The following is a 15,811-nucleotide window of genomic DNA, read 5'->3' as shown; positions in this document are numbered from 1 at the left end:
TTACGGAGTTTTCAAACAATAAGCTTTAATTGCCTTAATAGAAAAATAAGCACTGAAATATATATAAATGTGATTACATTAAAGTAATTCTGTAGTCTAACATACTAGAAACCAAAGCCCAGTCATATTTTTAGTGATACAGAGTAGCAAGATTTAGGGTTTAGAAATTTTCCATAGAGAATACCAAAGTATCCAGTATTGTTTAGGAAACCACAGTAAAGATGAGACAAACCTCCATGGTGCAATAAAAACTAAGTAAATCAATTTATTCTGTATACTATACAATGTGTAAGTTTGTAAAGAACAATTGACATTTTTATCACCTTAACATCTTGACTGGGTGTAAATATGTCCAACAAAATGTACTCCTGTGGCCTTTACACAAACACTGTCCTACCACATCAAGAACAATGAGAGGGAAGCCTTTGGTGTTACAGATTTGGGGACATATTTGTGAAGTTGTAATTAATCCACTTAACTACCTCAAATAAAATGTTGGTGCTATCTGCTATTACAAGCCTACGTGAGTACTCTAACAACTAAACACTGTCTATCTTTAAAGGCAAGATATGAAAGGGACTGCCAGTCTACAGTGTGGACAGGTTTTCTTTGAAAAAGGCAATTATCAAATGGTAAAACTCATATAATACATTATGTACATCAGTTTGGATAGCTGAGTTATCTTGCTGGAGTAAGCTGAAAGTAAGCATCGATCTGCAGTCATGTTCCATTTACTGTTAAGTGACTACTGGAATTAAGTTTTATACAGTGTATAGAATCAAAATAGCTGTGTCTGCTGCTGAGGTCTGTCAGATGTGAAGGCTCATAATCAGTCACTGACCTAGTTAGTATTACAGTACTTCAAATATACACATGGATAATATATTCATAGCTGAATTTGTAGTAATCTTAGGAACTGCAAGTCACTGAGTGAGCATCGGAAGAGCTTGTGTTGTCCAACCAGCAGGACAAGCTGAGTTGTAGCTGAGTGAGTGGAATGTTTAAATTTAAATGGCTATCTTTTTAAACCTTCCCACACATCAAGAGAACTCACCTTAGGGGAGCTACAGAATAGTGGCACCAGACAATACACAGCAAGTCACCTTAAGTTGTTCAACACTTGTTTCAGGCCCAATCCTATCGTTAAGCTTCAATTTAATTTATACATAGAAAAATAAAGAGGGATTTTCACATCAGAACAAACATTTATAAAAAGCAGTTTGCTTCAGTATTTCCAGTTTCCTTGTTATTTTTCCAGCCTAATTTCTTAAAGAAGTCAAGTAGGTCCATTTCTTCAAACTGTTCTGCAAAAACCACAAATTATTTGTAATACTAGTGGAGGATAAGGAATAAGGATAGGCTCGACAAGGCCCATCTAACTACTAGAAAAGGGCTATACAGACTTGAAAAGAATCAGGTTAGGAATTTTGAAATTCTCTGTAATTGCTTCTCTGAATCAAAAACATTACATAGACACTGTATGTTCTGATCAAAACAGGACCAAATAAAGACTATTCAATTTCTCTTGACCATTTTGTTTGCCTCTAGAAGAGAGCATCACAGAAGATATGGCCCAGCATTGGTTTTGACTAGCAGTCCTTTATAACCTATGACCTTTCTGAATATGTCAGCACAAAGTACAAGCTTCTAAAAACATGCATCTTTAAGTTCTCTCTTGCAATACTCACATTGGTGCTTTGTTTCTAACAGGCTGTTTCTAAACTATTTTTTAAAGGAAAAGGCATTCAGTAAACTGATCTTTTTAGAGAGTTTCTTGTTCTCCCAAAGACTGTGAAGGCTGTGACTACCTATATGAAAATCAATTCTGTTATGGATCATACTCCACTTTCAGTATTCTGATTTCCCTGAACTTACATGTCTTAAATGTATCAATTCACCTGACTAATATAAACTATGTATTTTGTCTGTTACTTACAACCTTCATCATAAGCATGAACTGGAGTCATTCCTATTTTCTGATATGAAAAGTTACCTATTTCTCAATAAGTTATTATAGCAATACCTTTCCAGGTATTTGTTTCCACAACACAAATGAGGGGCTGCTGTAAAATGAAGTAAAGGAAATAATTTACTACCTCTTCAGGAGTTCAAGGGAAAAAAAATACTTCTGCTTCCAGAAGTCTAAAACTGCCCAAAGACAATTGCATATCAAATACTAGTGAGCCTAGATTTGGTATCTGCCACACAGGGAACTCTCTAGAACAGCACACTTAGCCATATTCCATGCCAACAGACAGACCATTTCTGCTTTAAAAGCTTAAACAACTGCTGAACAGAAAGGCCACTTGCCTGCAAATATAGATATAAATGCCAAATTTATACTTGAATGATGGATATTGTTGTGAAACAAAATATACAGCTGCAAAAGCATAAGGTTGAATCAAGTGTAAATGTGTTTCACAAATTTCAAGTATACAATTTTTACTTTCAGTAGCAAGATTCTGGGCTCTTAGTTTCAGGACAAGACTTTGAAAGATACAGAATCACTTGTGCTTTGATTGGCACATTATCTGCTTTTTAAAACATAAAACTAATAGACGTTTGCAAAAGGTTGTGCAAAACTATTGTATTTACAAAAAATGGCACAAGAGTGAATTCAACAGTCTATGCACATGCACACTTCATCCACATCTTCAACAAAAGTGTGTCCTAAGCTACGGAACTGAAAAGAATACCAGCTTCAACAGGCAGTTGTCAATAAGCACTAGGTTCACAAGAGTTACACCAGAATGGGCAAATATTGCCCAAGTAAAAACTCTATTGTTAAAGCTGAAACAGGTTTAAGGCCGTTCAAGTTCAAAAGCAGAAACAAAATTCAATCAGAGCCCTGTCTTTGTTTTTATACATGCTTTACCATCTAGCAACTTGTGGTCTAAACCTCTATTTTAGACAACAAACCCAAACACGGAAGAAAAACCCAACACAACTGGAGGTTATATTAAATACAAATATGCTGTAATTAAGATGAAATAACAAAAGCAGAAACATTAGAAGTTGTAAAACTTGCGATGTCACTTGCTGGAACCAGTCCTATACTAGGAAATGGGCAATATGTACATTTTCAAGTAGATTACATTGCTCTAACCAAACTTGTCCTTTTTAATCAGTGCATTGTTCTCAACTAGTCCAAATACTACATTTTACTCTTAACAGTATTCCCTTACAATAGCAGCACATGCTATCGCTACCTGCAAAGCTGTCAGTCTCATGACTTAGTGTAAGAAAGAAAAAGGGGGATGTGAGGGTGAGAAATAACTATTAGGGAGAAATAACAGGAATGAGAATAATCATGCAGTTCAGCTGCTCTCGTCAGCCAGCCAGCTTGCTAGCAACAAGAGATGGTTTCCGCTGTGGAAGATCCTGTGGAGTAGGAATATGGTCACCAGTGACTTCTGTCTTGTCAGGAGCTGCAGTAGGCAGTTGCTTATTCTTCATCTTTGCTTTAGCCATGTTGTAATCACCAGAATCAAAGTATTTTTGCTAGAAGACAAAACACATATATTTAAAAGCCTGAAATCAGATGTCTACAGTGAATTACATTGTTAAACAGATATTTTAAATTTTAAAAAGTTGTAAAATCTCTGTGATTCATCAAAGTAGCTCTACAGTGATTAAAAAAAAGTCTTATAACAACTAGTAAGCACAGACAGCTGAACTCTAAAATCATTGTGAACAATTATTGTAAACAAAATCTGAATATTATTTTTGCCCTTGTTTTCCCCAAAGCTTATCTCCCACAAATGAAACCCTGGGGTTTGCAAACTTCGTTGCTGTGAACAAGTTCTGCTACACGCAATAACCGAACAATGCAAAATTAAAGCTGGAGAACAGAGCCTGGTCTATCACACCAGAGATCAAAGCAGCATGGAAGTGTGTGCCAACAAGGAAACCTCTTTTCTGCACACGTTAAAATAGTGAAACTGTAAACCCTGAAGTTCCCAAACCAATTATTTAGCGAAGTCAAATCTACTGTATAGCCCTTCTGAAAAGCACTATGTCAAGGAAATTATTACCCTCCAATTCAATTTTTTTTTCTGAATACAGAAGTAAATTAAGTTTTAAATTCCTAGTTGAAAAACAGTGTTCCTTAATATATCAGCAAATTTTTATTAGCATTACCTTTAAGAGTAGCCAGATTTCTCAAAATGTTATCTATGTGTGTCAAAGCCAAATGACTGTTATTTATTCACATCATGGTAAAATGAGGCATGGAATTTCATCCAAGCTCTGCATCAAGTCTTCAACTGCTCACTTTGCAGGAAAAATTGCATTGTTTTTAATCTTACCATGAGGTCTATCTCTAAAATACTTGCAACCCATGAATTTTAACAGGTTTCATATGAGGAAAAATAACAATTAGATCCAGGATTAAGATTTACACTACTAACAAGTGCTTGCAAGCATAACCATCTCCAAAGAGTAGACCACTCAGTTAGATTTGTATAGGCTTAGTCCTCAGTCAGTGGAGCAGCCATCACTACCTGCTATGTCTAAGTGCCACCACAGCCCTTACTCTGCATTAGTACTAACCAGCTGCAAAATGCTCAGTGGCAGCAGTTGGTAGACAGAAGTAATTTGAACACCTGAGTTAACAGGCCTATACCAAAGGGGGAGGAGATTGTTCAGACAAGACCTCCTGAAAACAGCTTTAATGTTCCCTGCCAGAGCCCTGAAGTTACTGGATCTCCTTCTCCCACAGTCCGTCGTACATCTGAATCACACGTTTTTATTTAAAAACCTTCCCAGTTCAATCCTGTTGATGGTGTAATCCCTATTTACACCACAGTGTTCTAGCACTACCTGTGCAGCCTACACCTCAAGGAAGAACATAATCTGATTTGGAAAAAGGCTTTCCCATTTTGTCCTTTAAGACTGAAGCAACCAAAAGAAACTTTTGAACAGCAACTAGGTAATAACAGAACCATTCAGCCTTCAGGTGTGATACAGCTGTTAGCAGAAATCTTTCTGTCCATCTAAGAGTTCCAAAGAGAATCCCTCCCCAGGAGCATGATGTAGTACTGCTCTCATCTACCATTATTTTTACTTTACCGCAGAAAGTGTGCTAGTAATGGTGTGTGCATCAAATGCAGACCATTTCTGAACAGCAAAAATTAATTGGGGGAGTGTGTCCTGGCTGCCAAACCAAAGATGATTTGGGCTACAGCTGACCATAGAAGAATACATGAGAAAACCCACCACCTCTCATGCTTTAGAATACCAATCTATTTCTTTCTTGAGCTTATTCCTCTAATTTCCTGATTTATGCTAGCTTCTCACAGATAGTCTGTATTTGATCATCCCTTTCAAATCCAACTATGTCTGTCCAGGTGTCTTCCTGTCAGAACCAGTACCTGAAAGCACACACACTATCTTCACTCTATTTTAACTCTCATCAGTGCAGGCAGCCTGAAGTACACCAGAACCCCTATCAAGTAAAGAAGTCTCCTCATTTAACACACTGAGCACACCAAATCAAAATAATAAAAAATAAATGGAATCAAGTTATTATCACCACATCAGGAACTGCAGGAGGCCTATTATAAATTGGAATCCACAAGTTTGTGCCCTCTTTTATGAGAGTAGCAAAAGTCAATTAAGATGGTCATGGATCTGTCTGTGCTCAAATCTGAAAGTACTGCTGCAAGAGCCTTTGCATTCAATAGTGTATAATGAAGATGAAGATCCTGTACAGACTGTTATTGCTGGTGGTGAGATTCCCTTACATTTGCACCAAGGACAAGCAGTCACAATTCCTTTATGGCTACCAATCCTTACTGAGTTAATGCTGGCCTGTTTTCCTGAGATGATATCACAATACAAACTTACCACTCCCTTCTGTGTCTACACATACCCTGGACCCAGTGAGGTCTCATTTTGGCTGCCTTTGGCCATGCAGCAGCGTAACTCAGAGGGAGACACCTCATCTACCACCTGCCCAGGCCCAGCAACCATTAACTCTGCTTTATATCTTCCAACTTATGAGACAAAGATTACCCAAAACACCTGCCAACAGCAACAATTCCCAAGAGATGTTAGCAGATAGCACAGAATTAGATCAGCACTGAACTCCATCAGCTCTTTTGCAAAGGATTTATACATGGAATCACTGCGTGTACTGGAAGGGCCTAGACAACAGTAAAAAAAAACCCACAACGGTGTTAACAGCAATGAAAGCACCACCAGAAGCAGTGACATACTAGGATTATTCCAAGAACAGAGTCCTAGCCTGCCTGAAAGGCATTACATAATCACTCTATGAATAATTTAACTAAAGAACCCTCAGTCAAATAGTTAAGAAAATAAGAGGCACTGGTTAGATGTGGAACAATACTGAAATATTAACTCACTCTTCATTTTTGGGTCTGGGTGTATATTCAGAATTATACAACCACTTTCAAACCACTAATGTCAGATGATGCCTGGTTCTAACAGCAGACACCAAACTTTCATGTGCTAGAAACATGGATAAAAGGAGTGGATCAATTTTGGGAGTATAAGAATGGGCAGGATAAAATCACTATAAAATATGGATGAGCTTCTATCCCTTGGTGTTTATGTTTTTTTCAAGTCTATCACAGTAACTTCTAAGTTTAATTTTTTTATAACAACTGTGGTCAGTTGTTTATAACTGATGTTGTTAAGTGCTATCCTACCAACCTGGTATTTGTTTTGCAAAGACAAATTTCTCCTCCCTGTGCTTTCTCAAAATTTAAGGTTTTTAGGACTCTCTTACCTTACAAAGGCCTGTGGAGTAGGAAAAAAAATCACAGATATAGGAATTTTGGATTTTTTTGTCTGTATTATTATTTTGTCCATATTATTTGTCTGTATTTTGTCTGTATTTGCCTTTATATTGTCTGTGGACATAAAGAACTTACTCCTTTTTGAAGCCTCTTCCTCAAGAAGTCTGAGCCTCCTGGTTTCTGGCCCAGATGAGGGTACCTTGCTTTCAATTTTGCTTCTTCAGCTTTTTCTGGACTTAACACCTTATCCTCCATCTCCTGAAAGACAGTGAGTGATACTGTAAGTGAAACATACAGCAATGTATATTTATACAGAAGAGCTTTGCAGGTAATACACCCACATGCCCATCACTGCTACCAAGTGAGCATAACAATTATCTGATTAGACATTTTCATACATTCTTTCTCAAATGCTGACAGCAACTGTAGGAGTTCAGCCTCCCATTTTAGATACCTTTCCTGGAGATGCTGAAGATGTGCACACTTTCCTCTCAAAGAAAAGCAATTTGAATTATTCAATCTTGGAAAAAAAACAAAAACTACTCAAACAAAACTCTTTTTTTTTTTGGTCAAAACAAGGGGTCCACTAAGAACAAACAAATATTAAATAGCGATCCTGAATCACAGGACTTTTTTTCCAACTGCCTGTTTCATCATTTAGTAGCATAAGCAGATTGGCACTTCCACTGCCACACTGATCTGTATGGCTGCTCCAGCCCTAATGTGTTGATATTCACTGTGAAACAGTCTCCAAAACATGCCTGCTGTTACATTAATAGCAATACTGTGTTTCTCTATACATGTCTATAATTATCCTGAAATTATAAGGAGGAAGACAGTTGGGTAGTGCATTTGTGCAAAATAAAATGACTATTTTATGAGCATACTGTAAAACATGGATGCTCAAAATAATAATTTAGAGATATTAATTTGGCAAAACTGCAATTTGCTCACTGGCCTCTACTTCACACTCATCTGTTCCATGTCCACGTAGCAATTTGATGCATGAAATACAACTTATTCTATTGGATCATTTCTAAAATATCTTTCATTCAAAAATCTTAGTTTGTTTTTTCCAATATTTGGCCATAGACTTTTTTTTTTTATTTTTTAAATGAAAACCATTCCTCATACAGGGCAAATATATAATGATTTTCACTAGCCGCTGCAGCGTAGAATTGTTATCATCTGAAGTCACAGAAAGACTTTCAGGAAGGAAATAAGAATTGCCATTGAAATCAGGAGGGCATCATTCATCTATGACTAAAATTTCATGTCCACTTAGAGCAGCTTAGGCAGCCCCTTCATACTCTTTTCCATGCTTGTCACCATCCTTTGCATTGCATCAATCAGTATGACTGCCTGTAATCCCCAATTAGGGTTTACAGAAAGTAATTCTACAGAAAAATAACCATTTTTTTTCTTCTGCCCTTGTTGTTTCGTTGGATTGGTTTCCACAGCCTGGATGACCACACAGCTGCACAAACAGGTATGTTAACACAGCAGCAGGGAGGACAGGAACACGGAGCTACTTAAGCCACAACTGCCGAAGAACAAGAGCCACCACCACACTTGCCTAGGTGCTCTTCTCTCTCTTATAAACTGCTCCAGGTTGTGTAAGAGTCAACATGTTTCTGGTAAGATGCCTCAGAAACAAAGGTTATAACAGATTTAGAATACAACATTTTCTAGTTGCTCCATTTGGCTGAAAGGACAGCTTTGCATGAAACAACAGTTCTCCCAAGGAAAAAATAGAAACTCTCATAACAATTAAAGAGAAACTTCAGTGACAACAGGAACAAATGCTTTTTATTAGATGAAAACGCAGCTAGGCAATACAATGCAAAATCCAAACTCAAAGGGCAAAGTTTCCCTGACACTACTGCACCTAAACTACACCAACTACACCATTTCTCACTAGCCAAGCCACGGTTCTCATGTGCTACAAAGATCACGCAGCTGCTGCTCTCCCTGGTGCGGTTCATCAGAATGCCAACACCGACAGGATCTGCTCAAAAGTAATCCTTTCAGCTCAACACTTTGAATACCTAATGCTGAATCACTGGCTACTCATTGTGGAGCCAAGAAAGTATTTGATGGGGCATATTTTGCCCCTAAAAGCCAAAAGGACATATTTTTTATGATGAGAGGACCAACAATAAATAGCTTATATAAACAGGTATTCACAGTGCATCAAAGGAGACATTTATGCAAACTCACAGGGCTGACAAATTATGGCACAGCAGGCAATCCAAACAAAAACATCATGTTATGCATCAATGCAGCTCAAAAGGATACAGAGCACAGCCGCTTCTTCTTGATGACCAACAACAACTAAGACTCAAAAACCCACAGAACACAAAATAAAGAATTTCAATACCACAACTTGGGATGTCAAACAAAACCAGCTGATGGCAGGTTCAAAAAATACTTAAGACAACAACTCTTCACGTAAAATACAGTTAAGCTGCAGAACTCCTTTCTGAAGGATACAGGGGGTGCCAAAAATTTAGATTCAGAAAGCAACTCGATGTGTTCATTTACAGCTCAGAAGCCTTTCAAACCAGATTGCTGAGACCTCGGAGAGTTTTCTTGAGAAGATCACTGCCTGCACGTCCTGATCTTATATTCTTCTGAGGACTAGATGGTACTGAGCACTCTCAGAGATGTGCTGCTGAGCCCCAAAGACTTCAGTTCCCAAGCCACTCCTACATTCAGAACATTCTCCCTTGAATTACAGAAGCAACAACCAAGTGACTAACAAATGACTGGGGAGTGGGCAGAAATCAAGATATACCACGCTCTTCTTCCAAGTGACAACCACACAAAAGTTATAATTTTAGTACTCTACAGGAATCTGACATAGCTCATTAAGTCATTAAAATGATCTACCAGGAAGGCAGTAGTTACCTAACTCACCTAAAGACAGCTTTTGCTTTTAATCTTTACAGAGATTCTAGCAGTACAAAGTTCTCTATCTGCTGAACAACTGACCTGCATTACTAAGAAGAGCCATCAACCTTTTAAAACTCTGGTATGAATGGCTCATCTTTAGCAGAAGACATCAGACAAAATGTAAAGCAGAAAAAGGAAAAGTGAGGCAAAGCACAAGCCTACAGCAAACTGATGTGGCAAAAGCCAGTTCAGCAACAAAATGCATCACCTTCTAAGAGTTTCCTGAAAAATACAGGCTTTTAAGGCAAAAAAGAGTCAACCAAACATATGATCTCCTATGTCCAAAGTTTCTTTTGTTTCTGAACTTCCCCCTGCCACTGTCCTGAGTTTTCCCATCGAGAACAGGAAGCGCTGGTCAATGGCAGATTTTCAGTTTGTATCACTGTAGTTAAAAACCTTTCTCGTTCAGTACAAGCTTCTTACAGCATGTCAGAAAGTTTAGGAAAAAGCTCTGATCATGAAAACACTGCCTCAAAGTTCATTTAGGGGCATTTTAAGCATACATATGAATAAGTACTGCAAAATGGGTTGTTTATGTAAGCGTTTCAGAGCTAAGCATTAACCCAGTGAATGTTCAGTTTTGCCTACCCACACAAATAGTTTCAGTGGAGGTTAATATTGCAATGTCATAGCACCACAGATATCAGTATCAGAACAGGACATAATCTCGCAGAAAACAAAGTTTTATTTTACTGGTGTTATATAATTTTTCTTGAACACTTTACCAGAATAAAACTAAATGAGGAGAGCAGCAAGGATCTCTCATCTCTCAAATAAAAGGTAAATTCTCCAAGCCGTGTTTAAGCATGACATTCCAAGACTGAAACTGAACTGAAAGTTCGTTAGGAAAATCAGCTCCAGTCACCTGACTTCAACAGAACACCCTAGAAGGCATTACAATAAACTTGCTGCCACATGTTTAACTATGCTCTTATTACAGAGCTATTCTAGGAGTGCTGCATAGGCCAGGGACTTATTTTTATAGGCTTTAAACAGAAACAGTATCCCTTCAGCAGCCTACCTAGCATGAACGTTAAGTCATGATGCAGAACACACCTATTTAAGAGCAGATTACAGACCTGACAAGAAGCTGGTTCTGATTACTGCACCTATTGAGAGGGATCATTCGTTATCAACCCCCAAAGCTCTACTTGTGCGACTAACTCATATTACAAATTGTGAATTATTAAACAAAAACTTAACAGCTGAGGTAGATTAAGCTTTTTCTTTTAGCGTCCTTCAGAGCAGTACTTGTGTTTCATAACTTCTCAGGATCATAGCCGCGGGGATTGCAACCGGGCTCCCACAGCAATGACAGGACTAAAAACCAAACGGCTTCTTAAAGTCACAGCACAGCCATCTATGAAACCAAATCTCACTTGAGTAATGACACAATTATTAGCTACCGAGATGGCATAAGAGTGATACAAAATAACCCAGCCAGTTATTCTTTCTAAAAGCCTTAACTAGCACAGGTCACGGCCATTGTGATTGGGGTATTTCTGCTCCTGAATCGATTACATTAAAAGCTGAGCATTTTCTGGAAGTGAAACAAACGTTTAGCCTGCGGATTATTAGCCTGGTGTCCATCCCGCCGCTGCGATCGTGAGCCGAAGGCCATGGCGCAGGACGGCGCGGCCCGCGGAGCAGCCGGAGGGAGCGGGGCCGAGGCCGCAGGACGGCCGAGGGAGCGCCAGGGGCCCGGCCAGGCCCGCGCGCACCGCCCATGGGCCGGCAGCGGCCGCTCCCGAGCCGCCGTGGGGCTGCGGCGCCTCCGCCTCCGGCCCCGCACGGCAGGGCTCCAACTGCCCGGGGGCGGCCCCGGCCCGGCTGCTCGGACAGCCCGGGGCAGGCGGCGCTCGGAGGGGCGGCCGGGCCCGGAGACGCTGCGGCCCGCGGGGCTCCCTGGGCTGAGGGAGGGAGAGGCCCGGCCGCGCCGACGGAGGCGGGAGAAGCCCCGCGGGGCTCCCGGCGCTCCTCGGCCCGGCCACCCACCTTCTGCTCCTCGGCCGAGGCGGGCTCGGGGCTCTCGGCAGACATGGCGCCGCGGCAGCGGGACGGCGGGGCCGGGAAGGAGGGAAGGAGGCGGGCGGGAGGCGCGGCCGCGGCTCCTCCGCGCTGCTGCTACTGCTGCTGCTGCCGCCTCCTCCCGCACAAGATGGCGGCGGCGCGCGCGACGGAGCGTCGGCGGGGCCAGACTTCGTCCGCCTCAGCCCCCGCGCGCGCGGGCTGGGGCGTGAGGGCGGGATCCGCCTGCGCTCCGCGCGTCACGTCCGGGGCCGCGGGTTCGAGACCCGGCCCCGGTGCCCCGCCTGTTAGAATCGCAGAATTACAGAAATACCGGGGTTGGAAGAGCCAGAGCTCTCTTAAACACCTCCAGGGATGGTGGCTCCCTTGGGCAGGCTGCTCCAATGCCTGCCCGGCCCAACAGTGACAATTCTGCTATCTGATGGCAATCTGCTGTCTCAGCTCAACGCCATCTCCTCTGGGCCCCTCCCTGGCCCCCACCTCACCTCACACAGCCCCCCAGCCTCACTCTCCAGCCTGCATGGTCAAGGGGAAAAACCTTCCCTACTTAGCTAAAGTGACTTCTTTTGGCCACTTAGTGATCAAAATAAAAGGAGCTGAGTCCTCAGCAGCATTACTCAAGGATCTGATGAATCACAAGCAGCAGCTACAGGATAGGAAGGCTCAATCCATTGGAATTAACAGCACAGTATCAAGTTATACAGAGTATTTTATTCCCTCCCCATCTACTTTTCACTGCCTGGTTCTTGTCTGAAAAATAACCTTCTGTAGACTCTTTTCAAGAGCATAAAGGAGGGGTTTAAATAGCCCAGCAATAATAAATCTTTGGGGGTCCCTAAATAAATGGATTATGTGAACAGCAATGTGGATTGTACTCAGCACAGATCAGGAGGAACTGGCCAGGACAGGCTTTGTGCCATCATGGTTGGGAAGAACATAAAAGGCAGGTCAGAAAGGTCTGTGAAAGCTGAAGCTGTCAATGATTTTGCCACAGCTGAATTGTACTAAACGCCCCACAAGCCAGTAATTGGAAGAAGTTTTTTGTACACATCCAGAGACAGGATCATGCAGCTGTGGGGAAGACAAGGAATGTGCATATCCCTCATTCAGAAAGGGATGCAGCCAGGCAGATGGCACGGAAAAATAATCCGAGAATGCACTGATGGGTTTTTTCCTAATGATGAAAAAAGTCATGATACTGGTGGGTGGGCCACATTTGTTTCTAGCAAAATCAGGGAGAAATGGTGTGAAAGTGTGAAAAACAGGGCAACATAGAAAAATGATCATAAGGATGAAGAAGAAGAACAAAGCAGTGACAGCAGACAAGAATGCAAACTTCAGGAATTTCTTTCAAATCTCTTAGGAAATTCAAGTGACAGAAAAGAGTTTTAAGGATTCAGCAGTTCCTTAAAGCAGTTATTTCTCTAAGGGAACATAATGCAGAGGAAAGATGGAAAAAAATTTACAACCTCAGGAAAAGCACAGGTTCTTCAATGACCTCCAACAGAAGAAAGCAGCCTACAGAAACTAGGTCAGTTTTTAAGGATGTGTACCTAAAGCAGATCATGAAGATAAGGGGGTACTGAAATATTACTGAACATAACTTTTCAAGTAAAGCATTTAATGTTTCTTTTTGTTCAATCTGCCATGATCAAGGCAAATAGTGTAACAGACAAAGTATAGCCTCTAGCTGAAATAAGGAAAGATTGGTTTACAGGTTACTTTAATTAGTTTTGGTAAATATTTTCAACTTGGATGAAAAAATATCCTTAAAAGCTTAGAGAATGACAGAAACAATCTCCAGTTAATTACTGGTGATTCATATAGGAACCTGTAAAAAAATGAATGGGTTTCCAGGAGTCACTTTTCCTGAATTTGAATAGGAGTATGAGGAGAACAGAATACAAGCTATATAATTAGGTTGTCAATAATGACTGGAAAAATCAGCTAAAATAAGCACTCAAAAGAAACTGAGTAGCTAGGCAGGAATTCACAGTTAAGAACAAGGGTTTCACACAATCATCTTTCCTTCAAGAGAAAGGAAATAGACCATGTGGAGAAGTGGGTGAAGGTGGCTGAAGTTCCAGATGCCTTCTGGCATTAATAAGGCTTCTGACACTTTCCCATGCAAACTAGGGAAACTTACATGAAACTTTAATGTGGTGGATGCAAGTTTGTTGGAAACAGCTATCAATTCTTGAAACAGCAATGCTGTGCACAGCATAGAAAATCTTGTGTAGTGAGAGAATAAAGTTCAGTAAGGAGAGCTACCATTTTGGGAACAAGCAGGTAGGTGTCTCTTATCTTGGGTAACAAGATGAATGCAAGCTGACATCTCCTGAGGCTGAAAAACAGCCTATTGCAACAGGATGCATGAAGAGGACTTTATATGATTTATCAACCAATTCTTCCAGTCTGATTGGCACAGAGAGGCCCTGACTGGGATGCTGTGCCCAGCCTCACACACTTCAAGACAGATTCAGTCCAAAAGAAGAAAGCAAAGAGGCAGAATGACAAGAGTTGGAGAAAATAAAGGGTCTGAACAGTCTAGGGTTGTCTTAGTTATCAAAAAAAAGACTGAGAAGGGAGATACAAGAACTAAATTGTTTGCTTATTGTGAAAAGGCTAAGTAGTATTTAACTCAACTTCAGCAACATTTATTTGAATGTTATAAATTCTTATATAATTAAATGTACATAGTATAACTATGCTTTCTCATGATAATTTATCATTGAAAGAAATTAGTTGTAACAGCCATTACTGGAGGCCCTTATAAACCACTCAAACATTTATAAAATTATAAAAATAATTTTATATGGTTGAGCCTGTTGAGGAGTAAAGAAACCAATGACCTCTCAAAAATTAGTCTAGTCTTAACCTAGCTTAGAAGGTTACATGAAATTTAGTTCATAGTTTATGAGCATCCAGCATTTCTCCAGGTGTGTCCCTAACGGAAAGTGTTTACTCAGATCAAGCTGTAAATGGAGAATGACTCAGTAAAATCAAAGTTGTGTACAGATAATCCAAGGTCACTTTCATTCCAAATCCATAGAGGGACTAAGTGTAGTTTGACTATTAAAGTGAATACAAATTTATTTCCTAGACTTGTAGTAACCACATATTCAAAATCCACACTTCTTTGCTATTCAAAGCAAATTAATGAAGAGAGAGGACTTGAAGAAGTCTATTTAAATAAAGTTATCAAGATACAAACATTGCATAATGTCAGTGCAAAATAAAAGGTTAATCTACTATAGGGGAATGGTGACTTTTCATTAAAAATGTGTCCTTTCCTCATGCTTTTTTCATTGCACATGCAAGCAAGCTGTGCACCATGACACAAATAAGTAGTTTAAGGATACATGCTGTTTGCTTATGACTCAATAGCAGCTACACAGAAACTAGGACACCCTCTTGATAGCCTAGTCCAGACCATAGTTCTGTACACAGTACAACTGTGGTTGTGTTTGACCCTTCTGCTACCAAAAGAAACTTTTTCTCGGTGTTGAAGGCGCACAAATGACTAGAAACTACAAACAATCTCTTCCTGCAGAGTTTTCCCCAATTCTCTCTAAAATGAATGCTAGGTAACCTTTGAAAACCTGGTGTAACAGGGTGGAAAACACTGCTGAAGCAGGGAAGGGACTCAGTAATATCTGAGCTTTGCCCTTCTGGAGCAGCAGTCATTTGCATGTGCATGATAGTTGATAAGTATCATCTGGAAAGTCCAGTCTCCCTTACGTTCCCTGGCAGACTTCCTGGAGATTTCATGATACACTGACTTCTCTCATCTAAGGGCAGTGCTGAATATACAAGATGCACATTCATCCTTTCTCCAGTCTTCATCAGATAAGCATGTTTAAGGGCACCTTGCATATTACTGACACTCTAAAAACCTACAGCAAAGTAAAGAAAAACACAAATCAAGGTAAGACAGTTGAGAAACACAGATCTTCATCAAACATCATAAAGCTTCATTTCCATTATTAAATATATAGCTCAAATATAATCAAATGTTTCTAACTTTATTTCTCTCAGTTACACAGTTTAACACTTAGCATAAA

The 15,811-nt window shown here is 40.2% G+C and overlaps 1 protein-coding gene across 1 annotated transcript; it reads right to left on the bottom strand.

The window, feature by feature from the left end:
* On the bottom strand, positions 1-11,985 carry ARPP19 (cAMP regulated phosphoprotein 19). Its single transcript, XM_056499609.1, has 3 exons — positions 11,715-11,985; positions 6,900-7,022; positions 1-3,501 (listed from the first exon to the last, which is right to left on the bottom strand). The coding sequence occupies exons 1-3, from the start codon at positions 11,757-11,759 to the stop codon at positions 3,331-3,333; spliced, it is 339 nt and encodes a 112-aa protein (XP_056355584.1). The 5' UTR covers positions 11,760-11,985; the 3' UTR covers positions 1-3,330.
* Between the last annotated feature and the right edge of the window lie 3,826 nt (positions 11,986-15,811).

Source organism: Oenanthe melanoleuca, chromosome 10 (genome assembly GCF_029582105.1).
Source record: "Oenanthe melanoleuca isolate GR-GAL-2019-014 chromosome 10, OMel1.0, whole genome shotgun sequence".
Taxonomy (NCBI): domain Eukaryota; kingdom Metazoa; phylum Chordata; class Aves; order Passeriformes; family Muscicapidae; genus Oenanthe; species Oenanthe melanoleuca.
This window is presented reverse-complemented; position numbering and strand designations above follow the sequence as displayed.

Bases quoted from the DNA above. Each gene is read 5' to 3' on its own strand.
- ARPP19 (XM_056499609.1), bottom strand. From the start codon at position 11,759: ATGTCTGCCGAGAGCCCCGAGCCCGCCTCGGCCGAGGAGCAGAAG. The intron at 7,023-11,714 runs GTGGGTGGCCGG...ACTGTCTTTCAG, and splicing joins CCTCGGCCGAGGAGCAGAAG to GAGATGGAGGATAAGGTGTT. The intron at 3,502-6,899 runs GTAAGTTCTTTA...TTTGTCTTCTAG, and splicing joins GGAAGAGGCTTCAAAAAGGA to CAAAAATACTTTGATTCTGG.